This window comes from Daphnia pulex, chromosome 11 (genome assembly GCF_021134715.1).
Source record: "Daphnia pulex isolate KAP4 chromosome 11, ASM2113471v1".
Lineage (NCBI taxonomy): Eukaryota > Metazoa > Arthropoda > Branchiopoda > Diplostraca > Daphniidae > Daphnia > Daphnia pulex.
The window spans coordinates 2853470-2879790 of NC_060027.1; the positions used below are offsets into that span (position 1 = coordinate 2853470).

The 26321-nt window shown below is 39.8% G+C and overlaps 6 protein-coding genes and 1 long non-coding RNA gene across 10 annotated transcripts; 5 read left to right on the forward strand and 2 right to left on the reverse strand.

Annotated features, from left to right (window-relative positions):
- Window positions 1-10: 10 nt before the first annotated feature.
- On the reverse strand, window positions 11-3784 carry LOC124208072. The gene is made up of 5 exons (XM_046605781.1): window positions 3704-3784; window positions 3401-3581; window positions 2935-3338; window positions 1305-2863; window positions 11-1245 (listed from the first exon to the last, which is right to left on the reverse strand). The coding sequence occupies exons 2-5, from the start codon at window positions 3533-3535 to the stop codon at window positions 215-217; spliced, it is 3129 nt and encodes a 1042-aa protein (XP_046461737.1). The 5' UTR covers window positions 3536-3581; window positions 3704-3784; the 3' UTR covers window positions 11-214.
- Window positions 3785-3980: 196 nt separating this feature from the next.
- LOC124208075 (serine/threonine-protein kinase/endoribonuclease IRE1-like) lies at window positions 3981-6591 on the forward strand. Of its 2 annotated transcripts, XR_006880273.1 has the most exons (5): window positions 3981-4137; window positions 4206-4455; window positions 4526-5775; window positions 5835-6331; window positions 6403-6494. XR_006880273.1 is itself a non-coding variant. In XM_046605786.1 (3 exons), the coding sequence occupies exons 1-3, from the start codon at window positions 5516-5518 to the stop codon at window positions 6519-6521; spliced, it is 876 nt and encodes a 291-aa protein (XP_046461742.1). In that variant the 5' UTR covers window positions 5427-5515; the 3' UTR covers window positions 6522-6591. The 2 variants fall into 2 exon arrangements, 1 of the variants encoding a protein (XP_046461742.1); XM_046605786.1 differs by lacking the exons at window positions 3981-4137; window positions 4206-4455 and having other exon boundaries at window positions 5427-5775; window positions 6403-6591.
- On the reverse strand, window positions 4524-10928 carry LOC124208076. 2 transcript variants are annotated; one of them, XR_006880274.1, is made up of 5 exons: window positions 10474-10928; window positions 10345-10407; window positions 9246-9742; window positions 4914-5111; window positions 4524-4809 (listed from the first exon to the last, which is right to left on the reverse strand). It is a non-coding gene; the product is annotated as an uncharacterized LOC124208076 (long non-coding RNA). The 2 variants fall into 2 exon arrangements; XR_006880275.1 differs by having other exon boundaries at window positions 9246-9533; window positions 10474-10925.
- LOC124208074 (serine/threonine-protein kinase/endoribonuclease IRE2-like) lies at window positions 8602-10284 on the forward strand. Its single transcript, XM_046605784.1, has 4 exons — window positions 8602-8754; window positions 8900-9170; window positions 9242-9732; window positions 9804-10284. Exons 1-4 carry the CDS (start codon window positions 8733-8735, stop codon window positions 9932-9934), a joined length of 915 nt encoding a protein of 304 aa, XP_046461740.1. The 5' UTR covers window positions 8602-8732; the 3' UTR covers window positions 9935-10284.
- A 5040-nt stretch (window positions 10929-15968) lies between the features above and the next one.
- Window positions 15969-17337, forward strand: LOC124208077 (uncharacterized oxidoreductase TM_0325-like). Its single transcript, XM_046605787.1, has 4 exons — window positions 15969-16122; window positions 16191-16348; window positions 16420-16692; window positions 16768-17337. Exons 1-4 carry the CDS (start codon window positions 16074-16076, stop codon window positions 17095-17097), a joined length of 810 nt encoding a protein of 269 aa, XP_046461743.1. The 5' UTR covers window positions 15969-16073; the 3' UTR covers window positions 17098-17337.
- Window positions 17338-17635: 298 nt separating this feature from the next.
- LOC124208078 (serine/threonine-protein kinase/endoribonuclease ire-1-like) lies at window positions 17636-18910 on the forward strand. Its single transcript, XM_046605788.1, has 4 exons — window positions 17636-17757; window positions 17821-18043; window positions 18115-18605; window positions 18677-18910. Exons 1-4 carry the CDS (start codon window positions 17736-17738, stop codon window positions 18796-18798), a joined length of 858 nt encoding a protein of 285 aa, XP_046461744.1. The 5' UTR covers window positions 17636-17735; the 3' UTR covers window positions 18799-18910.
- Window positions 18911-19263: 353 nt separating this feature from the next.
- Window positions 19264-25259, forward strand: LOC124208079 (adenylyl cyclase 78C-like). 2 transcript variants are annotated; one of them, XM_046605790.1, is made up of 22 exons: window positions 19265-19511; window positions 19668-20159; window positions 20272-20483; window positions 20580-20772; window positions 20830-21057; window positions 21130-21209; window positions 21280-21429; window positions 21488-21624; window positions 21688-21781; window positions 21857-22174; window positions 22236-22571; window positions 22640-22737; window positions 22813-23017; window positions 23082-23384; window positions 23451-23708; window positions 23773-23819; window positions 23882-23955; window positions 24030-24157; window positions 24224-24341; window positions 24411-24556; window positions 24628-24976; window positions 25045-25259. In XM_046605790.1, exons 1-22 carry the CDS (start codon window positions 19496-19498, stop codon window positions 25083-25085), a joined length of 4023 nt encoding a protein of 1340 aa, XP_046461746.1. In that variant the 5' UTR covers window positions 19265-19495; the 3' UTR covers window positions 25086-25259. The 2 variants fall into 2 exon arrangements, with proteins under 2 accessions (XP_046461745.1, XP_046461746.1); XM_046605789.1 differs by having other exon boundaries at window positions 19264-19511; window positions 24628-25259.
- Window positions 25260-26321: the final 1062 nt, after the last annotated feature.

Below are 26321 nucleotides of genomic sequence, written 5' to 3' on the forward strand. Positions count from 1 at the left end.
CAAGAAAAAATTTACCATTCAAATTATTTTATTTGCTTCAGTCTAAGTATTCGAAAACACAAAAACAGATTATCTTGATTCAACTTGAAAGGAAAATGCAACAACTTAAGCGAATCCACTATGGGGTTTTCTAAATAAAGAAAGAAAAAACTCGAAAAAGCCAGTGGCTCGAAATTCCGTCTAATAAGGCCATTAATTTGATGTTTTTATCCCATTAAACTTTCTTACACGCTTTTTTATGCTGAGCCCAGTGTTGACGTTGGCATTCTACGCTGCAATAAACAGCAGTTCGGCAACGGCTGCATCGTTTCAAATTCTCTGGCACTTTACTACAAGCATTGCAGCAACTATTATCATTTCCTCTTGCAGTCGATCTGGTTGAAGTGAGGGCATCGGAAGATTCTACTTCGTGAAACGGACAATCGATGTAAAGAGGTGAAATGAATGTGGCCATCCACGGACTATCATCTCCAAGAGTGACATTCTTTTTCTGCCAAATGCTGGGTACGATCTTGGTGGAATTGAGTCGCAAGACAAATCGTAAGAACTGCGACTGTTCCACATTTTCAATTTCAATTGTCATCATCTTCTCGGGGTCGTAATCAGGAAACACTCGCGAAAAATTTTCCGCATATTTCTTCTTGTTCCATTTACCATCCGTAGTCAGTTTTTCTGCTAATCGGAAGTCAAAAGCGGAAACCAAGAGAGCTGGAGAGCCATTTGGAGTTGTAAGAGCAGGATGATGGACTCGAAGATACCAGTCAGGTATTGAAGCATTTATCCGCTGAATGCGAACACAATGAGAGGGGTTAAAAAACAGAGCTCTTACAACATCACGAGCAATGTTCAAAGGGGATTTATCAAGCAAAAGGGAAGGATTCTCCAAATGACGGAAGTTGTACTGGCTCCTCAGGTGAATATCCAAGGTATGAAAACTAGGGCTGGACAAAGTGGTTTGGAAGTTTTCTTCTTTCCAAGGTTTCAGTCTTTCTGGATCGAAGACGTTGTCCAAAACACACGAGTTGGCAGGTCGGCATTCACATGGCCAGGGCTCCCACAATGCTTTCTTCAGCACTAAATTCACATAATGATCTTTGCGATGAAGAGTGGCGTGGATGTCGTCGACAAGGATCGGGTATGGAAATGACAGCGACAATGGCTCAATGTTATCCGGTTGGGCCAGTGACAAAGTAACTTCGTGGCAAGATTCACAGGGAGCCCTATGATTTGTTGACACTTGTAAGCCTTCAATTAGAAAAGAGAATTAACAGGATTAAAACAAAATCAAACTTGAATAAATTTACCTGAGACATTTTTAGCTGCGACATTTATTTTCAATTGATACTGATCCTCGGACTCGAAACAGCTATCGACCTTCATGTGCATTTCTTCCGAACGAGGAGGTTCAAGCTGGGAATTCTTAGGAACAAATGGGTAGGGAAGACTCCATTCCTCCACTTGCATTGATTCAAGCGACTCCAACACGAAAACATCTGCTCCGTTAACAATATCCATAACGAATGCAAGGTGTGTTTTTTCAAGGCCGTGATCGGGAATCAAGAGAAAGGAAACAGAAATATCTTCAAATCCGGTCAAGGTCTTCTTCATTACAAGTTGAAAATTGTCGATGTAATGGACATCTGGTCCGAATAAATCACAGCGGTTTCTATACGCAGATTTCGGCATAAGGATCACTCGAAGTAATGCGGTACCATTCAAAGAAGCCAATTTTTTGGAGGACACAGCAGGAATACTAGCTGATAACTTGAGGATCTTCTGGCCATTCTTCCAGGCATCCATTGTTGTTTTAGCTAACTGGAAGAAAGGAAATAGCTCCATCTTGGTGTCCTTCAGAAAATGGTTTCCTCCAAGCCGTTGAATCATCGAGTTCACTACGTAGTTGAATGTTTGTGGGGTATACAATACCATGCCACATCGTGATCCAGGAGGGACAACGCCCATGATACAAAAAGGGAACTTGACGTTAAAACAAACGTTCGCTAGCCGATCGAGGCATTCGCCCAACGCCGGGGAGGGTAGCATTACGATGTTGCGAAATGGAGGTGGTTTTTGCCAGCACAAAGAAACAGGTGGCGCCATTGGACTTCGCAAGTCGAAAATTGCAGGTGATCCTAGTTCGACACGGCTAATCAGTCGCAATCCATACATGGTGGGAATCATGCTCAAAGGACAGCAGAGAGCTTTCTCGACGTAAAGTTTCACAGACCATGACAATGTGGCCCAATTCATGGTCTCGGTGAACAACACTGCTTCCGGGTGATCCGACAATTTTTCGGTACAAGCGAGAATCAAATTCGCTAATCCAAGGTGATCCGCAAGGTTCGAACAGTCAATTACTTCAAATTTGTTGGCATTTTCAGCATAGCAAAACTCTAGGGCATCTTCTAAATAGAAGAAGACTTCAAAGTTTTTGTCCTTGATAACTCGCTGTCGAAAGGAAGACAAAAGGTTCTTGAGTATTTTCTGGCAGGAACGAATCATCATCTTGTTCTTGATCGAAATGTCTAGTTCTTCTTTAGTAAACGGCAAGTAACCACCAAAAGGACTCAATGAATGATGGTTTTCCCAGCAGAGCGTTACGGGATCTAGCATCGTTGGGTTAACACACACGACGGTGACATCACTTTCAAGTCGACAACTGCCTCTTTTATAATAGCGCTTGGCCTCATCGCGAATATTTTGCCTTACAGACTCCTTCAACCCTTCGATCCCAACATTTCTTTCCAAGTGAGCAGCTATTCCATCTATCGCTATCGAAAAAAAATCGGTATTTGTCACCTTAGCTTCTTCAGCTAATTCTCCTGGATACATTTTGTCCCATCCATGGCAAACAAACGCTTTCCTAGAAATTTCCCAAATACATTTTACAGATGGGTTAATAGGTAATTTTGAACTATAGTAAGAATATGTCACCTTTCATCATCAATTTTCTTCATAAATAAACTTGCTTTAGATCCAGATTCTGATGAAATTAAGAGCCAAGTACTCCACACTTCCTTAAGCATCTCAAATTGACTCGTTTTTGGAATTGAGACATTTAAAGGCAGCAAGCCATTCAGCAGGTCCTTCAAAATTTGTTGAAATTTTTTGCGAGTGATTTCTGGCCACTCAAGATTGTACCAGATGTCCCAGAGGAAAGCAAAGTCTTCTTTATCTTCAGGATTGAAGTCAAATGCTGATATTATTTTCAATATAACAATGTTGCGAGCTACTACTGTTGGACTGAAATCGTTTAAATGAATTTCCCATTTGTTGGAACTTTTATTGGTTGCCATCTGGAGAACATTTCTCAGGTCCCCACTGCCCAAAAAGAGGACCTAAATTCAAAAATGTAAGTAAAACCAATATGAGAAGTAACCTTTTATTCGCTAGGTGTTACCTTCATTGTTGAACTGAGGTAGGATCCACCTATTTCACAACTGAAATCTTGGAAAACATTTCGACTTCTAGTATTACCAATAGGGTAGTTCATAGGGGAAATTTCAAGTAAGGCACGCCGAGCAGTAGTCAACATTTTAGCTATGATTGGTTACGTTCGTTCAATTAGACGACCTATGTGTCTGCATACAAAAATTCTTATTACAGAGGTCTGATGCACACTGATGTCGCAGTTTTTTTACTTTAACTCTAGTTAATGGTTAATTTGTTTAGCAAAAAAATGAACACGATCTTTGAAACCAACCTTTAATCTTTAACGAAGAGCATGGACAAGGACAAGCAGACGATGGCTGGGTGTTGCCATGACAACTTGCCATGACGCATTATCGTTATTCGTTACGCCCGCCCACTACCCCTTTTCACTTTCCTATTTATGTGAGCCTTGTGAGGTAGGGTGTTCTATCCTTACGTTGATTAAATTTTTTAAATATGGAGTGGATTATATCACACTACAATGATCTACTAAAAATTATATTAAAAACAGAAGGATTGCCTAATAAATGATATGACAGATAAGATTATCTCTAAAAAAGGTGGAGTCTCTTGTCTTCCAAATAAGTTTCAGTGCCTTTTCCCCACAGTTTATGCCCAGTTCATTCTCCTGCGCATAAACGGCGTAATTGAATCACTTTGCCTCACTATTCAAGCTAAAAGATATTGAAGCAAATATATTCTTAGGTAAGTGTATATGGTTCGAAATATGGGTCTGTTTTGGCAAGATTATAATGCATTTGTCTTACCTGTAGGAAAATAAATATCAATGGACCCACCAACAATCGTAAGTTATGACAGGAATAAAGTATTGGGCGTGGGTATTTCCGCACAAGTATTCGCTGGCCAATTTAATGGAGAGCAAGTTGCTGTCAAAAGGATTCTCAAAAGAGCAGATTCCGATTTGGACCAAGAATTTCAAAACCGAGAAGAACAGACCATGAAGAATCTAAAACACGAGAACGTTCTCAAACTGATAGATGTCCAACAAGACATGGACTTTAAGTAAATAATATAATTTAAGAGCTTTGAATAAATTAAGTCTGCTTCAAATTTTATGAACTATCTGTTAAAGGTATCTGATACTGGAATTATGTATTGCAACAGTCAACGATTACATCAAAGGAAACTATAAAAGGGAGATGCCCACCGAGATCGATGCGTTGATTCAAATGGCAAGCGGATTGGCTTACATCCACTCCCAATGTTTGGTCCATCGAGACATCAAGCCGGCCAACGTGTTGATTTCTCAATCGATTGTTCTAAAAATTTCCGATTTCGGAGTCTGTCGGCCCGTGACAAGTTCCGGCAGTTTCTCGATGACTAGTGGCCCAAAAGGCACCCGCATCTATTACTCGCCTGAATTCATCGAATCCGAGGGGAAAAGCAAAGAAGATAAAGAAAAAATCAGAGCTAACGTGACGATCGACATCTTCTCGCTGGGCTGCCTCTATTTCAGTTACCTCACAGAAGGCTGCCATCCGTTTGCCAAAAATGGAGGATCGCCCGACGAGTTTGGAACTATCTCCAACATCCAATCAGATATAAAGGTTCTCGACAATGGAAAGTTGTCACCGAATCATTACGCATTCGCCGTGATTGATGGAATGACGAAAAAAAATCCCAACGAGCGCTGGAAATTGGATGAAGTCCTAAAGATTCTAAATAACGAGAAAGAAAAGAATTAATAAATTTTATCATTTTCGGGATGTCCAGTGACAAGATTTCAAAAAAAAAAATAAATGTTTAATTCAATAAACAGTTGAAATAATTCACAACAAATTAAACTAAGTTTTTAGATGCAACAGATTCCTTATAAGTTACAAATTTACAAAGCATAAAGTTGCCAGGCTTTGAAGACAAATAAACGATGCAACAATAATCGTCAAATAAAAAGATTGCAACACGCTTCGACACGATAAAGTGATAACGTCATTTGAGTTGGTCGCACGAGATAAAATTCTGTCTAATCTTAAATTTGTTACCGAGTTCAGTAATCGTCGCTTCAGCTCGACTCTATAGTTTGTTTAAAACTACTTGAACGGTTTTGCTTAAGGTTGTTCGAATGTTGTCAGCAACAACAGAGAATGAACCATCCACCCCAAAACTACTTGGTAAAGGGGCTTTCGGTATTGTTTACGAAGGAAAATGGAATGGAGTGAAAGTTGCCATCAAACGGATAGACAAGACGGAATTTCTAGCGTCTGATGGATCCATCACCAACGCTACAACTGCTGGACAACGAAGTGAGGAAGAGGTCATGAAAAAACTGGACCACCCTAACGTGCTCAAACTACTTCACGTCGAAATCGATAAGAATTTCAAGTAAGTGAGTTATTCTTTTTTACAAGGTCTTATTTGATAAAACTCATTTTGGATTATAGATATTTCTATCTTGAATTGTGTCTGGCCACCATTGGAGATTATTGCAAAGGAAAGTACGCTGGGCCCATGCCACCGGAAGCAAATTCTTTACATCAAATGGCCAGTGGATTGGCTTACATTCATTCAATCGGGTTAGTGCATCGAGATATAAAAGAGGACAATGTTCTTATATACAAATCGGCCGAAGATCGCATCTGGCTCAAGATTTCAGATTTCGGCTTGTGTAAGCTAACATCGGCTAGTGGTAGCTACTCGATGAGAAGTGGCGTCAAGGGAAATCAAAAGTTCTTTTCGCCCGAACTCCTTCAACTAGCCGACCAGCAAGCTAGGAGTTTCGATAGCGTAGTTCATCAGAGAAGTAACGTGTCGTCCGACGTCTTCGCGCTGGGCTGTCTCTTTCACAGTTACTTGACTAAAGGGAAACATCCTTTCTCCGATTCACGAGGATCATTCTTTATCCCGATTAATATTCTCGAAGGAAAATTCCACCTCGACGGTAAACGTTATCGACATTTTTCTTTTACATCAGTTTTAGATTATTATTCAACGGATATTTTGTTTGGGCAGATCAAATCAACACGACTTTCCGGCTCGTAATCACCGGAATGATTATTCTTAATCCTGAAACACGCTGGAGTTTGGATGCCGTCGAAGTACAATTAAAACCTCATTTAATAACAAATTGATCAATTTAACCAATTAGCACCGATTAGGAATATCGTGCACAGATAAAAATACAAACTTTCCCTATTACAAAATGGCAAAATAATTTCGATTCGTTTTTTTTTTTTTTCAAATCTTTTACTACGCTTAATTAAGAAAGAGTGAGAAAACGTTCTCTCAGAGCAGAGAACCGACCTAGAAGTAATTTAAAATTTGGTTTTATTTCTACATTCCCAAAGACTCAATTTTTGACGATTTCATTTGGGCATGGTCTATTAACTAAATTAAGTAAGTAGAACATGATTTAAGGGTATTTACTATTGGGTAAAGGTTTAAGGTAAATTAGAACATGGGATCATTGAATGTAGATTTGGCAAATGCTACAACAGATGTTGCAATGTCCGATTAATTAAATTATGTTTCAAACAAATTATAGCAAAATGCATTTGACATGCAGAACAAAACGCTAAAGTAATTTTTTAAAAACTTAGAGTGAAAACTAAATGATATCTTCACAATTACTAAATAACGAAAATTGGCTACCATAGGCTAATATTGGAAATTGGATATATATAATAATATTAACAAGACGGTAATGTGTGAAATATAATTTATATACCGGAATGTCCTAAATGTTTAATGTTGGAATATTTTTGTAAAATGCAAATTTAAACCATTGAATAAGGGAATGGGTAGGTGAGTTGGATAAGTCGTCGCTTGATGGTCAATGACATCTTGAGACCCGAGTTCGATTCCCCATGTGAGTAAAAAATACCTATACCCGTTATCGCCAGATGGCGATCCTGATGTAGGCGATCGAAGTGTCTAGCCAACAAGGAACTAGTTCCTTCGTGCTTAAGGTGAAAGATTCGCTCTTTCAATAACCGGATTGATTTAACCGTAAAATCCCATCGCTAGAGTTGGGTTGTAGGCCTCATCAATGTTTCACGGAGTCATGAACCGTTTGACATTGAAAAGAAGGTTGTTCAATTTACGCTAGAAATATCTGCTTCGTTCGCTGAGCTGAATTCGGCTTTCAAGTAGCGACTGTAACTACAGTCTCTAATATCTATAGCCAGAAGGTACCGGTGTTTCGGCATACGGCTACTTGTTCGACTCACACTCGACTGCACTATGGACTTATTGACATGTAGCACAGAAAGTATGTTTACTAGTTTCGGTGTTCTGCACTTGAACTTAATAAACCTGCTTGCTCTCTGCTTGGAAGGAAGTTTTCGGATTCAGGAAATCAGGAAAAATAACATTCACTTTATAACAACAGATTGTTGATGATTATAAAATCATCAACAGCCAGAAGGTACCGGTGTAATGGAACATACGGCTTCTTGCTCGACTCACACGACTGCACTATAGACTTATTGACATGTTCCCTTTTTGGTTTTTATCATAAATATTTTAAGAATAAATACTAACAAAATGTTTTCGACTACTTAAAAAAATTTTGTTTTTTAAGCAGTTAAAATTTTTAAGATAAGTCCAAGGAGAATCGAAGGGGAAAGAAGACGACAAATCCGACCTCGACGTATTATTATTAAGATTTTCGGCGGAAAATGAATGTATAACGAGAAAAACAAACCGCAGTTCAAAAATGTAAGAAACCTCCATTTTCCGTGCTTCACAACTCACAATTCCGGCTGTGCCGAAATTTCCATGCAATTTCTCGAGTTCATGATAAGGAATTCATCCAAACATGGCGAAGACGTCAAACAATCAAACGAAAATAAGACCACTTTCCGGCTCGTAATCACCGGAATGATTATTCATAATCCACACACGCTGAGGTCTAGATGCTGTTGAAGTACAATTAAGACCTCATCTAACAACAAATTGATCAATTAAAAAAAAAAACGTAAAATAATTTCGATTCGTTTTTTAAATCTTCAATTAAGCTTCGTCAATATTAAAGGAACAATATAATACGTGGACTATTAAGAAAGAGTGAGAAAACGTTCTCTCAGAGCAGAGCGTGCATTAAATCTAAACTGTAAAATAAGAAGATAACCTTTTATCTGCTCACATTTCACCGTTGAACAAACCCGCCTTATAAAAACCAGATTGTTATCAAAATAGGGGAGGAGATAAGTATATATTCCTATTAAGATGAAAATGTAAAATGACTAAGTTAGTTCTTTCTCCTGTGTTGTGGCACTTGTGGGAACGACGGTGAAAATAAAGACGCAACTACCTGCAGCACTGGATAGGCGGAAACAAGAATGGAAGCATCCGCATATCAAGGTACGAAAGAAAATGTTTACAGTTCTGTCAAGCCTTAGCAATGACGTCTGAAAGTCCACTGAGTTTTGTAAATTGTTACGTCAATAATGATTACACGGCGAGCTGTTTGAAAAGAAAAAAGTTTGTAACCACTTCGATTCCATAGACGGACAAGTCCCAGCGGCTGCAGTACTGCCCGATCTAGAAGAAACCGTCAAAATTGACATCAAGAAAAACAAGCTGCTTGGTAAAGGCAAATACGGGTCGGTTTTCGAGTGCACTTTTAAAGGAACGACTGTGGCCGTCAAGAGATTGCAACTACTCGATTGTGATGATGCTGCCAAAACAGAGAGAATGCGGGAAGGGAACGCCATGACAAATTTAATACACCCTAACGTTCTGAGACTCATTGCAGAGCAAGAAGACGACAATTTCAAGTAAACATAGATATCGCAGACTTTCCATTTGATATTAACCCATTAACTAAGAGTTTCTTGGAATAATTTAGATACCTTATTTTGGAGCTTTGCGTTGCGACGGTCGACGATTACATTCGAGGAGATTATTCAGGCCAGATGCCTGCCGAGGTCGATGGGTTATTTCAAATGACCAGTGGATTGGCTTACATTCACTCCAAACGCTTCGTTCATCGAGACATCAAGCCGGCCAACGTGTTGATTTCTCCGAGATTTGTCCTCAAAATCTCCGATTTCGGGTTCTGCAAGACCGTGACCAATTCCGGAAGTTTTTCGACCAGCAGCGGCCTAAAAGGCACTCCAGCCTACATGGCCCCGGAATACCTGGAAATGAAAGGCAAAAGCGAAGATGAAATTAAAGCAATCAGAGCTCGTTTGTCGCTCGACATTTTTTCGTTGGGCTGCGTTTTCTTCAGTTACATCAAAAAAGACAGACGTTGTCATTTGTTTCAAAACCCGAAAACCAAAGATTTTTTCTCGATCATTTCCAACATCGTTAAAGGCAAAAAGTTTTTAGAGGGGGGTGAGTGAATCTGTAATTGTTCAAAGAGTATTAATTGGTTAACGTTCTCTTGGTATTTGTTTTTCTTTCAGAAATTGCTGGAGATCACTACGCATACAAACTTATTGACGGGATGACCCACAACAACCCCGAAATGCGTATGGGCTTGGATAAAGTGATCAGTGCACTGCAGCAACTGCTACCCTCACAAGAACAAGAATAAAATCATATAAGCTGCTGCTGTAATCAAATCTAACGTTTTAAAAAATCTGTTTTTGTTAATCTACGAGCAGTTCTATTATTAACCATATACGTACTTGGTGCTGAGTCAAAGAATAACGCCTTCAGTTCATCGACCATTAAGTACTACAGGTAGGCCTACAGGGCCGTTTCCACTCAATACATGCACAACAGAGGCAGTATTGACATGACTGTTGGCATGCATCTGATCTAACGATTTTGGTAATACCGGAACCATTTGCGAAGATTATGGCATTGCTTATTGCTAGCCTATAAGCAATTATGTATTAAATACTCCTAAAATTGCAAATACATTTGCAGGACTTCAAAGGGCACTCATGTTTTTCTCCAGATTTTATCTTAGGACTAGATAAACTGTATGGGGATACTTACAAAATTTTAGTAACAGTTGTCAAGCTTGTTTGAATGGATGAGAGAAGATTGTGAAAGCAGAGACTGAATTTGAGAATCAGAAATGTATGTGGTGAAAGGTAAGTTTTTAATTTAATCTTTGGACACTACCTGAATAAAACCTGCTTATCACAGAATGAGAGACCAGAAAACAAGAACACAAGAAAAATACTTGTGCAGCTGTGACGTGGGATTGTAAAATGCCTTTAACAATATATCTTCATCTGATTTGAGAGCAGAACAAGATTTTACCTTTCAGCCCAATAAAATTACATTTCTGACAAGGATACCAAATTGTCTATGCAAGGGGAAACTACTTTGAACTTACTTCAATCAAGGGAAGAAAACTAGGCCTAGACGCTAGATCATAATAATCCCAACAAAGACATAATCGACAGTGGCACATTTTCAAATGTTAAGGAAATGTGTGGAACTTGTCAAAGAGGAATACAAATGATGTCAAATAGTGTTTAAAATTATACCAACAGCCATAAATCATTGACACTTTCCTGTTCCCAAGCTTTAACAAATCTTCTACACAGTACGTCCTACATCAATTGGAAGTTGGTAAATTGGTTGGAAATTACCTTTTTCAGTTCAAAGCACAAAGCTTGAATAGATGCAATATACTATTTGGATAACTACGCCCACAGAATAACAGATTGAATAACACAATAAAATGTTATTTCAGTACTTTTTCAGGGTCAGGGTTGTACAGTCAAAGTGTCTAGCCATATTCTACTGCTACTTGCTACGTCATGAAAAAGCTCATGATGGCGCGGACGAAGACAACGTTTGCCAAAACCCAAAGCGTTTTGGCTAATTATAGGCTATGGTCCGACACAGCACACAGCCATTCACAGGATGTGTGACGTTCAGTCCAGTCCCAGGCCGCCAGGGGACTTTCAGGCCAGTAAAAAAAAAATTATTTTGAATGTGATGTATGAAAGAATGAATGAATACATAGAGTCTGAATAAAAAAATGCATAATTTTTTGCTCGTGCGAGATGTTCGGGCTCGTGCGAGATGTTCAAATCAAGGGTCGTGCCAGAGCCAGAGCCATTAGCCCGTTACTTAGGTTCATAAAAATGCCGCCGCATACAGATGGCGTTTGGTTGTTTGTTTTCCATGTTGTTTTCTTTGTTTTCTTAACTTTTCAACAACCAAACGCCACCTGTATGCGGCGGCTTTTTTATGAACCAGAGTGGAAAAAAATTGTTTTCAGCGAACTTAAACAATGAATAACTTAAGAGCTATTAAATATTTTTCAAAACGACTTTTAAATTAAATTTAGGAAAATTGATATCTTAACTAATTTTGTACAAAAGATCAACATTTTAGAAGAAATACATGACTAGATATAATGAGTTTACGGAGGGACTATCCGCCATTAAGGTCCCTTGTAAACACCTTTTGATGATTTCATAAAATTTGAGGCATAGTCCCTCACAGTATATTTAATTACTGAAACATCGTTAAAGCTATAACATTAAAATTGGATCTCTGATCAATAAAAAGACGGGGAACATTTATTAGCTGTAAAAAAATTATTTTTATTTCTTATCACAATTCTAATACATTTTCTAATTTTTACATTTTTTTTCTATTTTTTTTATAGTAAAAATTATTATTTCTGAGGAGGGTTTTTACAACAAATATAAAATTATAGTAATAACAAAGCTCATGAAAAACATTTCGTGTTGCAATTTGTTCCCGGTAAACCCCCTTTTTTCATATCTTGACTCCACTATTGACTATACGCTCCAACAAAACTGACAGTTTCTGTTTCACCCATCGATCTCCCGCAGTCCATCGGCGTTTCAGTTAGCGTATCCTTCAACATCGTCATCACCCCTTCGGATCATGAACAACTTGCTGAATGGAGTTCTAGGTATGATATATCTCGGTGCCTATCCGGGAAGATACAGTGGAACTCCGTCAACGGGCTGTTATCCCAGTTGCCCAAACTGTTCCGTTAGTTCCATACTCATCCGATGATGATCGTGAAGACGTGGAAGATAACGAACAGTACAACTGGCATTTTTGGGATTCAGCATTGAGGAAGTATGGAAATTATGAAAAAATGAATGCAGCAACTTAACAATTTAAAATGCTAGGCTACTTATTACAAATCCAATCAATTTTCTGATGCATTTCACTCTCTGTAAATAACCAAAATTTATTAACTTTATAAATCCAATGTCCTGACATTTTTTGTTTGAAGAAGAAGAACAGCACTTATTTATGTAACTATATTACTGGCGTTACCCCCAAAGTTCATTTTATAATTTTACCTATTCCGGGTTATTATGGATTATTATTCCATTAAACCATTATAATTAGTGAATAGACGGATGTGCAAAGGGTAGAGCGAGCTTGGAGGGGGGGGGGGTGAAACCCAGAGTAAGCATTTTGCATCTTGCTTGACGATAATGTTGGAAAGTTCTTCTCCTCGGTGTACCTCTGCGATCGATGTTAATTTATCGTGTAAAATTAGGAGGCGGACTAAATTAATTGTTGTACAAAAAGTCAAATGAAACAAATAGCAGCTTTGCTTTCCAAATGCATGAGCACTTTGAGCAGGTGGCCTTTGCGTACTTATAGGTTTACTTGGGTGGGGCAAAACAAATAGAGGAAGGGAAGCCAAACGTTTCGGCTAAATACAGTAGGGCAGCAGCCCAGAGCCCGACAGCCATTCACAGATTTAACCCCGTGATAGTAGTTCGCTTTCTACCAACTTTGCCGTTAGATAGCGTTTGCAATCAAAGCAGAAAGCACGTTATTAGTTCTGCGACGCCAGCGAGATAGGGTACGGAGCTGTAGCCTATGAAAAGCAAGGGACAACTATCGCCCTCACAGCAGCAAAATCAAAAGTGGCGCCATTGCCCAAAAAAGCATTGCTGACCATCCCTCGGATCCAACTGCTGAGCAACCTGATGGCGTCAATACTTATCAAGTATATCCGAGACCAACATCGGATAGATCATAAAGCGCACATCTGGTCTGATTCACAGATCGCCACATGTTGGATAACAGCCGCCAACAAAACCCCTCGAAGATCAGAGATTTCGGCGCAGTGATCCATTTCTGCGAAGGGACACAGAACCTGGCTGACCTTCTCTCACGAGGCGGAGAATGGAAAAATGTTGACTGATAGACTTGTCAATCACCTTCTTCTTTGGATTGCCCTGACCTGATTCAAGCATTTGATGCTTTACTTGTTCAAATCGATTCTGAAACTGAAAGACTCATGAAACATGAAGCCAAGAAGACGGAAAGAATGAAGATTATTGAGAAATGTATTTCCCCATTGAAATAATTGAATTGAAAAATTATATTAACACTTCAATATTTCTTACAATTATATAGCATTAATGGAACCAAGTTCTTGGTAGCATGGAGTGGGTTTACGCAGGGTTTACGTGGAAAGAAAGATATGACATTCCAACGAAAATTATAGAAAGCTGGGAAGAGGAGAAACTCTTGAAAACTCCGAGTCCCAAAAAATGAATGCAGCAACATTCTTCTAAATCCTTTCAAAATTCAGACTACATTTTTCTTATCATCTTATGCATTTCACTCTCTGCGCAGTCAATAACCAGATTGTTTCTCTTTTTATAAATCCCAACGTCCTAAAATTGTTTGGTCCTCCAGAAGAACTGGTTAGAGTGGGAGCGAGTGGAGAGGGAAATTCTGCAAGGGAAAATAAACATGCGCCAAGGGGAGGAGAAGCTGATGAGGAAAATGCGCAACAACGTAAACCAGGAAGTATTTATGTTTTCTTAATGTTTTAAACGCAAACTTACTGATTTACGTCGGCGTGCATTTTCCTCAACATATTGTCATTGTATTTGATTTCATTTTGTGTTAATTTTTCTAAATGTTTCTTTATTATTCTTTTAATGCTAGGGCCACCTTATCCCGCTTTTTAGCGGATGAGTTGACTCAATGAGTCAACATAGGCGGTCGCTTAAGGAAAGTTGGCGCAGGTGAAGGGGCGGTTGTCAAAGATGGGGGGAAAGGAAAAGGAGTTATGCTGCATTGAATTTTAAAATGTTTTGTTTTTGTTTTACGTTTGTAACCCAGTTAGTCTTCGTTCCATTTCTGACTTGTAATATATTTTTTTCAGGATGACATGCCAGAATTGGAAACCATCCCTCAATAATGGAACAAGAAGACCAACTGGGTTCCAAAGTTGGATTGCGAACAAAATGAAGAACGCGACTGGAGATATTGGAGCTGGGACTGCGAGGAAGAAGAAGAAGAAAGCACGTTAGACTTGAAATTGTCACTACTAAAGCACGATTTTTAAAAGATCTAAGTTTTGGCGATTATTCTTCCGTGAATCGTCTCGAATTACAAAAATGGCGTCCAGTTCAACACATTGTGTCGATATTAAGACTACTGAGGTCCAACGAATTTTGAAACGCAGGTAAGGTCTCGCGTTCATCATAAGTGGTACTCTTTGAGTCTTTAAAAAATAATTATATCTGAAAACAAGGGAAAGGAATGGTGCTTTCGAGTACAAGGTTGAGTGGAAAAATCGATTTCGCATACCATGTTGGCGATCACCTTCTACTTTGGATTGCCCTGACCTGATTCAAGCTTATGATGCTTTACTCCTACGAAAAGAAACTAAAACTGAAGGAATCAGCAACATGAAGGCAAGATGATTAGAAAGATGAAGATTATTGGAGAAAGGTAATTTCTCATTAATTGTAATCAATACATTAATACTTCAATTTGTATTTCAATCATATAGCATTGATGGCAAGTTCTTTGTAGCATGGGAATTTGCCAAATGGGAAGAAAAAGAAGACTCCGAGTCCAAACAAATGAATGCAGCAACTTAACATTCCGCTCATTACAAATCCAATCAAAAATCCAGACTATTTGTTGTGATACATTTCACTCGTCTATTATAAATTTTTTCGGCATTGGCAGCACGAAAAACGAGCAAATTTTAATTAACTACGAACGACGAGGCTGACCATACGAAAGGACTGCTGCGGCCAGACTGGCGAAAACGAGGCGAAATTCCTTAGGCCTCGAATTAGGGGTAGGGTGACATAAAAACAATAGAAAAGGGCGCGGTGGAAGGGGCGAGAAAAGCGCCACCTAGAACATGTAAATGGGAGAGGGATGGGACAAAACAAGTTTTGACTTGTCTTGACTTCCGGCGAGACAAAACAGAAAAATAAATAAATGACGATCGGGCGCCAAATTTCAAATCACGACTCCGTCGTGAACAGAACCAAAAAGCATTGACATTGTCCATAAGAAATGAGCGGTGACATGAAAAAAATATGTCTTTTTAATTTTTATACAAAAACAAAATGTTTTCGCGTGACTTTAAAACATTGGTTTTCAAGCAGTTGTTGAAAGATTATATGAGATTATGTGATAAGAAATTAAGGGAAAGAAGACCTGCTGCCTCAGTAAGTATTTCACATTTTTGAGTCAGTAAAAATTTCGGCGGAAAATGTATGTGAAACAACAAACCCCCACCTTTTCCTTTTTCACAAACTCACAATTTTGGCTGTGCTAAGCAATTTCTAAAATGTTGTTCCACTTTTATCGAGTTCATGATAAGGACTCCAACGATATGGCGAAGACGTCAAACAATCAGACAAAAACAAAGCCAGTTGAACGCTTTTTTCTTTAATCACTCTGCTTCTGCTGCAATCACTGTTTACAGCAAACAAAATAAGATGACCGAACGTTTGGAAAAAAATGTACGCAAAGTTGTCCTCATCACAGGTAGGCCTAAATCATCCATAACCGTAAATTGTCACAATTAATTCGAAAGTAAAATTTTCATCCTGCAGGATCGAGTTCGGGGATTGGTGCGGCAGCGGCAATCCAGTTTGCAACTTTAGGCTACCGGATGTCTTTGTTCGCCATGAATGTACCGGTGGACGAAGCTGGACTGGCCGACACAAAAGATCGATGCCTGAAAGCCAATCCTGAACTCACCTCAGATGACGTAAGTGGCGATCCCATTTGCATATTAGTAAACGTGTATTGAAAATTGAAACTTATACATTTTGCAATCAGATCCTAACGATGACTGGCGATTTGACTGTAGAGAAAGATTGCCACCTGTACATCGAGAAAACGTTCGAAACTTTCAAGAGAATTGACGTCCTGGTGGCCAACGCGGGAATCGTCAGCGGCAGTCGACTGGAAAACCTGAAAATGGAAGACTTTGACAAAGTGATGAATATCAACTGTCGAGTGGTTGTCCTAATGAATAAATTGGTCATCCCTTATCTGGCCGAAACCAAAGGAAATATTGTCAACGTATCTAGCGTGGCCGGATTGCGTGCGGTACGTGCAATATCCTGATAACAAATTCCGACAAATTCTGAATAATTGATTTGAACTTTGATTGTTAAAATATAGTGTAACGATATGATTGCGTACTGTATGAGTAAAGCTGCCGTTGCCCAATTAACTCGTTGCGCCGCTTCCGAATTGGCTTCCAAAGGAATTCGGGTCAACGCCGTTTGTCCGGGCCTTATCGACTCCACCAGGATCTTTCAAAACGCCGGATTCTCGACCGAGTTCCACGACTTGATGATAGAACGCGTGAAATCCTCCCACCCTCTCGGTCGAGCCGGAACCCCGGAAGAAGTTGCCAAATCCATCGCTTTTCTGGCCTCCGAAGAACAGGCTTCATTCATGACTGGAGTCACTTTGCCAATTGATGGGGGACGTTGTGTCTCGTCATAATGTTAGCAACATTTTTGTTAAAATAACAATGCGAATGGACACGCTAAAAATTTTTAAAGATTCCGCTTTAATTATAGCCTCGTTGATTATAAGAATGTTTAGTCGGATGCTGGCATCAAATTCTTTTCAAAAGATTTTGATTCTAAAACTCGGGTTCGTAGTTCGTTACTCTATTACTAGCCAATTAACAACGGAAGCTGTTTCTTCATTTTAAAACTTCTAATATACCAGGACAACATATCGTGGACATTTGTACCTTGACTATCTTTTCTTTTAACCGTCAGAATTCTCATAACGGAAATCAGTCAGGGTCCTCTGGGCCGATCAAGAGCATTACTTCAAAATGAATGATGCATACCGGTATTCCTAGGAAAAATGTATATTTCACATTTGAAAATTTCAATGGAAGCTTTCATCATTCTTTTCAATTCCTGCCCAGCCATAGCTCCAAGTTTATAACTTTGCCTTTATCAGTAAAGTTCAGCTAACAGATTAAAACGGACATAGATAAGAAATATTTAACTGATGATAACGTTACTGATGCACCAACTGAAGCGTCCCCTGCTACACTGTTCAGTTACCGTGGCCAGAGTGTGTAAGGTTTATTTTTTTATATTAACGGAAAAAAAATAAGAATAATGGAAGAATCTTTAGAACAAGGCAAGTTTTATACGAATATTCTCTGAGCTCTCGAGTAAATGACCAAATTGTATCCAAACACAGTTCAAACAGCGCCGATCATGACTTTTGAGAGGAATAAAATCCTGGGGCGAGGCACCTTTGCATGCGTCTTTTATGGAACGCTCAACGGATTACCAGTGGCCGTCAAAAGAATTCAACTCCACGATCTGGAAGAATCAATTCACAGGGAAGAGACGGCGATGAGACAATTAGACCACCCGAACGTTCTCAAACTCCTTCACGTCCAAGAGAACGAAGATTTCAAGTAAGTTGCAAACTGATAACGAAGTCTAACTCGTGACCAAACGTACCCATCACCTCTTAAATGAATAACAGATTTCTCGTGCTGGAGCTGTGCGAGGCCACTATCGACGATTACATCCGGAGGAGATACATGGCAGACAACATGCCATCCGATTGCGACGCCCTACATCAAATGGCCAGCGGCGTCCAGTACATTCACTCCAAAGGATTCGTCCACCGGAACGTGAAGCCGGAGAACGTGCTCATTTCAACGTCTGGCGTCCTGAAAATCGCCGATTTCGGTTTCTGCAAACCCTTCCGGCCGTCCGGAAGCTTCTCGATGACGAGCAGCGGTCCCAGGGGCACCCGGATATACTGCGCCCCGGAATTCCTGCAGCTGGAAGGCAAAAGCAAAGAGGAGAGGGACACCATTCGATGTGACGTCTCCATCGACGTCTTTTCACTGGGCTGCATGTTCTTCTGTTACATCAAAAAAGGTGATCACCCGTTCGCCAAACCGGGATCGCCAATCACCTACGCCATCGCCAGCAATATCGTTTACGGAAAGAAATACTTGCACCTCGGTGAGCAGTCTATTAATAAATTTAATGCGAATGATTTGAGAATAATTGATTTGTGACTGGTTTTGGTTTAGCATTAATGCCGGATCACTACGCCTACGAAATGATTGACGGAATGACGCAAACTGTCCCGCAGGATCGCTGGACGTTAGAACGAGTAATTGAAACTTTGACAACACACTTGACCAATACTTAGACAAAACACGAGCCAAAAATACAGAGAAAATAAAAATCTAGTGTTTTTTGTTCATTTCAATCTGAATTGCATGTCGTAATTTAACTGCAATAAATACCGGAGAGACTCTGCACTTTTTTTTCAAGGTTTTCCACCATGTTGAAATGTTAATAGCGGCCAAGCGGAATTTTTCAAAACCGTTCAAAACAATTGGAAGCCATTAAAACAAGGCACACCCACATCTTACTGACAATCAAATAATATAATATGGGGTGATATAAGGATAACTCCTCGTCATTTTATATTTTCCTTCATTATATTGAACTTAAAGAATTTGTACTGTAGCTATAAATCCCAGCAGTGTTATTAAGATCTTATAGCCTAATAAATCACATATTATAAAAGAATAATGATAAAAGGATAAAATTATAGATTCGAAACTATGATAACTGGTCGTGCAGCTTAGTTGATAAGGGCTGATATTATAATATTCAACATCAAATCATACGTATACTGTTCAAATGTTCATTTACTTGGACGGGAATAGGGAAACAGATATGCCCCCCTTCTATCGTTACAAAGTCAAACTCCAAAATTTATTTTCCCCAGTCTTTTTTTTGATCGGTGATATGTGACACTGCGCCAGCAACTTTCCTCGTATGCTGAGGCCTATATAACTGTTCAATAGACACTCTGCATCCTTGCAGTGCACTCGAAAATGGACTCGTTTAATGGTAATCATCCTTTTTCTATTAATTTGATTCAACAAAAATATTTATTTCCTCATCAAACTTATTCAAAACTCGTTTTTCTTCATTGTTAAAATATGATATCAAATAATGTCATCTTACATTCATTATTATTTGATTCATTATATCGTGATTTTAAAGCCGAGTCACGTGTTTCGATCGCTTCGGTAACGGCTCGATTCCAACCAACCGGCGGCGGTGTCCAAGTGTACAACGTCCTCTACTTGCCGTCGTTGCAAAACGTGTTGAGCACCAGTTTCAAAGACGCCTCACTCGAGTCGACTTATCAACGATATTCACACTGGCAGCGCCAGAAATCGCTGATTGTCGTCAACGCCATTGACGTTGTTCTCAAAATCATCACCGCCGTGCTTGTTGTAACGCACCAACTCGGGAATTCCCCCGGGACCCATGTCAAATGTCCTACGTCGTCCGAGTGCTACTACAACAATTCGTCGGGTTCTAATCAATCACAAGGAGAAGAAGAATTCCCAACTAAAACTGTGATTTGTGCGTCTGGTTTGATTCTATTGAACCTCGTGATTTTTTCGCTTACCGTTTGTTGGAAAAGTTTCGCTCGTAATTACCTTCACCTGGCCGCCCTGGCCACTTGGCTCCTCATGAACTTTCAAGGTAAAAAAGTTGAGAATTAAATTCAAAATTTGTTTTTTTCGCGCCAGTTTATCACATAAACAAAAGTATCTGGGTGTTAATCCATTCCATTGTTTTTATGTGTGTTGATTAGTTTTTGTAGGTCTGGCCTTTGAAGAAATTGGTGGCACCGGTGTGCAACTTACCTCGCACATGGTGTGGTACATCTTATTCATCATATTCGCCACTTACGTCATGTTGCCCTTGCCACTTTTATGGGCCGTGTTAGCGTCTGGAGCTTCAGTTGTTATCCATCTTATCACTTTCCTTGTGTTGGTCATTATTAATCCGTCGTCTCCTTGGGAGGTAATGTATAAAGATATCCTTGTTCAAACAATAACAAAACACAAATCCTGTCGACTGCTGTCAATCAAATCCAATTATTTCATCCATACTCGACAGAACGAACACTGCATTGCGGTCAGCAGCTGCGCCGATTTGGTCCTCTACATCGCCATGAATTTCGCCGGATTGTACGCCAAATACCTGACGGATCGGGCCGGAAGGAAAGCCTTTGCCGAGACGTGGCGATCCTACGAAATTCGTTTAAAAGCAGAAAGGGAAAATGAGAAACAAGAAAAGTTGCTATTATCAGGTCTGTGCTGGATGTTGAAGATTGAAAATTTCGTATCTGAACTGCTGTTTTTTACAGTGTTGCCACCATTTTTGGTTGCCGAGATGAAACGATATTTCGAGCAAGAGGACAAAGTTGATGTCAATCGCAACGGGAGCGTCGTCGTTCCCAAAGTGGTGGAAGCTTCGATAGCGGCGGCCGTGGCCGTCGTCGCCTCCGATCCCGTCCCGCAAACCTTCCACAACATTTTCCCTCACCATTTCGACAATGTCTCCATTCTTTTCGCCGACATCAAAGGATTTACAGGTGAGTCTTTCACAAAATTAAAAAAAATGGATATAACTCAATTTTCATTTCATTTTTAATTCTATCAAATAGAATTGGCTAGCAAATGCACTGCCCAGGAACTGGTTCGAGTGTTGAACGATCTCTTTGCCGAATTCGACCGAATCGCCCAAGTATAAATTTTTTGTTGTTTATTTTTTATTACGTCATTATTTTTAACCCAATAAGTTTTTATACTGAAAGGAAAATCACTGTTTGAGAATCAAATTGCTGGGCGATTGCTATTACTGCGTTTCTGGGCTACTAGAAGCTCGATCCAATCACGCCGATTGCTGCGTCAAAACGGGACTGGAGATGATTAAAGCCATCCAATTCGTCCGCCAGAGAACTCAGGTGTGTTATTGTATTCAATCATTATAGACACACCCATTTGAATCATTTAAATATGTAGGTGGAATTGGACATGAGGATCGGCATTCATTCTGGCTCCGTTCTATCCTGCGTCCTTGGCCTCCACAAGTGGCAGTTCGACGTTTGGTCGAATGACGTCACCCTGGCCAATAAAATGGAATCGGGCGGCCTTCCCGGGTAGGTTAAATAATTCAACAGTTATTGATCACCTATACACACGTGTGTTCATGTTTCATCCAGGCGGGTTCACATATCAAAGGCCACGCTGGATTGTCTCGTTGATACTTACGACGTCGAGCCAGGCTACGGCGCCACTAGGGACACTTATTTAAAGGTTAAAAATAGCCAATAAGGAATTATTAATTGCGAATCATGACATGCGGTGCTACCGCTCATTGTGGACATGTAGGAACACAAGGTGGAGACTTACTTGATCGTCGATAAGCAACACGTGAAGCAACGGCTCAAACCTAAACGACAGAGTCTTCGTCAACTTGTGCTGGAACGTCGGTCCAATACTTCTTATTCGAAATTTGACATTCAAAGGGACAAAGAAGAGGAACTCAACACAATCATAAGGAATCAAACAGCTGAGAATAGCCTCGTTCCAGTTGCTTCTATTAAAAGACTGTCCGTAGAAGAAGACTCGATCATCTTGGACTCTAACCGACCACTGCCCAGCTTCAGGATCACTATTGACGACGTTAAGACTACTAAATCTGACAAAGTATGCATCCTTTCGCTTGATTTATTATTGAAATTAAATTATTTAAAAATTTTTTGAACAGAATGAAGACCAGATTTCGATTGGCGACATCTCCGATGACGATGAGTCTCCACATCACCTGCAACTTTGCGGTGCGCCATCGTTGACCTCATTGTCTTCCGCCAGTGAGTTTATTCCGTATCCGATGAGTTCCTCATTCCGGAAGGATCGCCTTTCCGTCGACAGTGGCAGCTCTCAAAGAGTCTCGATTGAGATCCCTGTACAAATGTTGAGCCTTCAAGAGGAAGTGGATCAAATCATCGATGATTCAATCGAAATGGATTCCATCAAGCAGATTCGTGACCAACATGTCCATCCTTTGACTCTACAATTTTTGCTGCCCGACATGGAATCCACCGTAGTTTTAATTAGTACTCTTATATAATTATTACTATTTTAATTGTAATTATTTCATGCTGTTTTTAGTTCAGCAATAAGCGGGAGAACATTTACAAATCTAACGCCTTCAGCGTCTTTATTATTTGGATTCTGCTAGCCGCTTCATTACTCATTGCAATCCCGATGTAATTAATACCATTTAAATTAAGTATAATAAAAAAAGAAGACGATTTCTAATTTATTTGGGGGATTGAATTAAGGACGGTGGGTTTATGGGTCACCGCAGCTTCGGCTACCATCATTTTGACAGCGGCAGTCATTTTGGCGGTGGCAGAAGAACTACCTTGGTTACCTGCCATTTGGATGAAACGAGTTTCCAATAAATTGACAGAAAACCGGACCCTGCGCAACTTGTACATCTGTTTCATCGTTGGCATCATCTTCTTAGCCACTATTATTAATATGGTAAAACTAAAACCAAATTCCACATAGCATTCTGCGCTTATCCTCTTTTGTTAATTTTTTCCAGGTTTTATTTGCGGACTACATGGCACATCTACAAGTGCCGGTCTACCACCTGGAGAGTCAAAACAATTTATCAGAGGCATCTCGATCGAATTTTACTATTACTTCCGCTTTGAATGATACCATTGTAAAAGCGACGTGTCTGCTACCTCAGTATCAGATGTACACCTGGGTATTGGCTATGGTGTGTCTGGGTACATTTCTCAAATTGAGTTACATCATCAAATCAACCGTTCTACTTGTGATGGCCATCGTTTACACGATTCTGATGACGGTAGTTTACCCGGAAGTCTTTGGTGAGATTCAGGTAGACGTTTTCAATTATTTTCTATTTTTTATTGAATTAAAAAAAGGAGGTTTTATGTATTTCCAGGGAGACTTTGAGATGTACGCGACGGAACGATGGTCTATGCTGGTCCTGATCCTCCTCTTCTTTTACGTTGTGGGTTACCAGTCGCGTTTGGTGGAAGTCAATTCTCGGCTGCACTTTCTCGGCAAGCAGCAAGTCGATCAAGAGTTGAATGACATTTCCGAAACGCGGAAATACAATACCCAATTATTGAAAAACATTCTACCCGACCATGTGGCGAATTATTTTTTGGCAACCGAATCCAACCAACGGAAAAACGATGCAAGTATTTCTATTTGATTGATCTTCTTTTTGTCATTTGAATAACGCGCCCTTTTTTATACAGGATCTGTTCTCGCAAGCTAAAGACGGTGTAGGTTGCATGTTTGCCAGGTATTGATTATTCATTACTCAGCCTAATTAATTATCGATTATTTATTACCTTGATTTTATAGCATCCCCAATTTCAGCGATTTCTACTCGGAGGATTTAGGAGAGGAATGCATCCGCTATCTCAACGAAATCATAAGTGGGGTCATTTTATTACTGTCAGATTTCCATTTCACGCGGACTATAATTAATATTGAAAATTCCAATAATTAGTTGATTTTGACGAACTGCTAGACGACAGCCGGTTTTCCTCTGTTGAAAAAATCAAGACCATTGGCTCTACTTACATGGCCGTCTCCGGACTCGTCAATCAAACCGAGTTGGACCCATCAGCTAATAAAGTAAGCCATAATAACCAGCTTACAGATATTAAATAAATAATTAAAGCTAAATCCTGATTTTACCAGGGAAACCAGCACGATGAATACTGGCATCTTACAGCTCTGACTGATTTCGCAATGGCTATGAAGGACCGTCTGGACGAATTTAATCGCAATTATTCCAAAAATTTCCAACTGAGAGTTGGTGAGCTTATTAATGTGTAATACGCCTAAAAATTACTAACGGTTTATTTTACTCACTTCAAAATAAAAGGTCTAGCTGTTGGTCCGTTAGTGGGCGGAGTGATTGGCGCTGGTAAACCCGTGTTCGACGTTTGGGGCAACACGGTGAACGAAGCCTCGCGTATGGATTCAACCGGTCAAATGGGCAAGATTCAAGTCACCCGTGACGTCTACCAGGTAATAAAGATCATTAGAATAAAATGAATCCTTTTATTAAAAAATAATCCTGTGATATTGTTTCGAAACAGATTCTGTCTGAACGAGGATACAAGCTGCAGTCGCGTGGTTTCGTTCAAGTCAAAGGCAAAGGTCAAATGGAAACTTACTTTGTATTGGGCAAAGAAACGAGTTCGACAACGGGAATCGTCCGACAGCAGCCGTCCGTCCGAAGTTCATGGGCCGCTTTCGTCTACAGAATGGCCTCCCGAAATCACTCGACAACTGCGAGGGCGACAACTCGACGAGAAGTCGGCCCAACTGCTGCTGCCCAAAAAACCGCATTCTCCCGATTGAGAACTTTCCCGACTAGACCACCCCGCCCACACACGACAAAGCCTCATTCAGGCGGGTTCATTAAGGCTGGCCTTCATCCAAAGGGTAGGGAGAACACTAGCCATGTTGTCTCGCCTTTAACCAGACCATTTTCTGCACGATAACATTCTTAGAACTTGGAAAGCTTCTGCCACCAATCGCATCTTCCAAATAGTCGACTTGACCGAGATCCAGTTAAACCGGAGTTGAGAGCAGGCCCTGGACATTCTTCGCCATCGAATAACGTTGGGGTGAAATCAAACAGACGACTTTATTCCAGGATCGCACGTTGAAATGCTTAATATTTATGTGTAAATGAATAATTGGGTTGATAAAATCAAGCATGTATAGTGTAGCGCCTATTTTTATTTACACTTGGTTATTTTCCAGTTCGTTTGAAATCTCGAATGTGTTATGTGATAATGTGAGATCTTATTGTGGCGGTCTTAAAGTAATTATCTACGTGGTAGGCAGGCTCAGTGTAATTTGATAAACAATAGATACTAAAATAATCCCGATCCGATCAGCGGATGTCGAGTGCGGGTGAGAAAACCGCTTTGATCGTTTTTTAAACGGTTTAGATTTACGCGGGAAGTTGAGTCGATTTTTAAGCATTTCAATCGATATCTTAAATTTTGATTTAGCGTCGTCTGCTAAATTTTAATAGTGTGTCATTCAAAAATGTGCTCGTCTCGAATCGTCGTCTCCAACTTGGCTCGTGGCTCGTTGCTCGTTGCTCATCTTTACAGAATCACTGTAAGACACAATCCATGCTGTTGAGCAGGTAAATAAAACCAAGAATATAAATAGAATGATTGTTGGAGCTTAAATAAAAGTGAAACCTGTTCCGAAGTTGTGAAATGTTAGTTCCAGGCTACCATTTATCATGTTAGCCCCCATTTTGATGCATGGCAGTTTGCTTGCAATAGAACCTTTTTCTTTGTGCAGATTGAGGCCTGAAATGGGCCTGATCTGAGCCAGCCATCATAACAACATGATAAACCCATGGTATTACCCTGTCATGAGCAACAATCTAACTATCATCGCTATAGGGTGTGATGTTTTGTGTTACTTTTGTTCTTGCGGCATGCTAGATACTTTTACTGATGCATGGCTTTCATTAATGCAGTATTACATGAAATTACCCGCTGTCTCAATTTTAACTTTCCTAATAACTATTGTTTCTGTCAATATTGTTTTGTAACCCATTTTTTTATCATTTATTTAGATAAACAGCATCCAATTGGATTGGAAAAATTCCCCTTTCTTTAAATCAACTCTGTCCTCGTGTACACCCATGTGAGTGTGGGTGTATTCACGAGGACCCCTTTTTTCCTATCCTGGCTTATTCATTTTTACTGCGGATGGATGGAATGGAGCACTTGTGGATTCCTGGTCGTATTTTCCAGGC

Bases quoted from the DNA above. Each gene is read 5' to 3' on its own strand.
- LOC124208072 (XM_046605781.1), bottom strand. From the start codon at position 3,535: ATGTTGACTACTGCTCGGCGTGCCTTACTTGAAATTTCCCCTATGAAC. The intron at 2,864-2,934 runs GTGACATATTCT...GGAAATTTCTAG, and splicing joins AAGAAAATTGATGATGAAAG to GAAAGCGTTTGTTTGCCATG. The intron at 1,246-1,304 runs GTAAATTTATTC...TTCTAATTGAAG, and splicing joins CGCAGCTAAAAATGTCTCAG to GCTTACAAGTGTCAACAAAT.
- LOC124208075 (XM_046605786.1), top strand. From the start codon at position 5,516: ATGTTGTCAGCAACAACAGAGAATGAACCATCCACCCCAAAACTACTT. The intron at 5,776-5,834 runs GTAAGTGAGTTA...TTTGGATTATAG, and splicing joins GAAATCGATAAGAATTTCAA to ATATTTCTATCTTGAATTGT. The intron at 6,332-6,402 runs GTAAACGTTATC...TTGTTTGGGCAG, and splicing joins AGGAAAATTCCACCTCGACG to ATCAAATCAACACGACTTTC.
- LOC124208074 (XM_046605784.1), top strand. From the start codon at position 8,733: ATGGAAGCATCCGCATATCAAG. The intron at 9,171-9,241 runs GTAAACATAGAT...GGAATAATTTAG, and splicing joins CAAGAAGACGACAATTTCAA to ATACCTTATTTTGGAGCTTT. The intron at 9,733-9,803 runs GTGAGTGAATCT...TTTTTCTTTCAG, and splicing joins CAAAAAGTTTTTAGAGGGGG to AAATTGCTGGAGATCACTAC.
- LOC124208077 (XM_046605787.1), top strand. From the start codon at position 16,074: ATGACCGAACGTTTGGAAAAAAATGTACGCAAAGTTGTCCTCATCACA. The intron at 16,123-16,190 runs GTAGGCCTAAAT...TTCATCCTGCAG, and splicing joins CAAAGTTGTCCTCATCACAG to GATCGAGTTCGGGGATTGGT. The intron at 16,349-16,419 runs GTAAGTGGCGAT...TTTTGCAATCAG, and splicing joins CTGAACTCACCTCAGATGAC to ATCCTAACGATGACTGGCGA.
- LOC124208078 (XM_046605788.1), top strand. From the start codon at position 17,736: ATGGAAGAATCTTTAGAACAAG. The intron at 17,758-17,820 runs GCAAGTTTTATA...ATCCAAACACAG, and splicing joins GGAAGAATCTTTAGAACAAG to TTCAAACAGCGCCGATCATG. The intron at 18,044-18,114 runs GTAAGTTGCAAA...AATGAATAACAG, and splicing joins CAAGAGAACGAAGATTTCAA to ATTTCTCGTGCTGGAGCTGT.
- LOC124208079 (XM_046605789.1), top strand. The intron at 22,738-22,812 runs GTAATTAATACC...GATTGAATTAAG, and splicing joins TTACTCATTGCAATCCCGAT to GACGGTGGGTTTATGGGTCA. The intron at 23,018-23,081 runs GTAAAACTAAAA...AATTTTTTCCAG, and splicing joins TAGCCACTATTATTAATATG to GTTTTATTTGCGGACTACAT.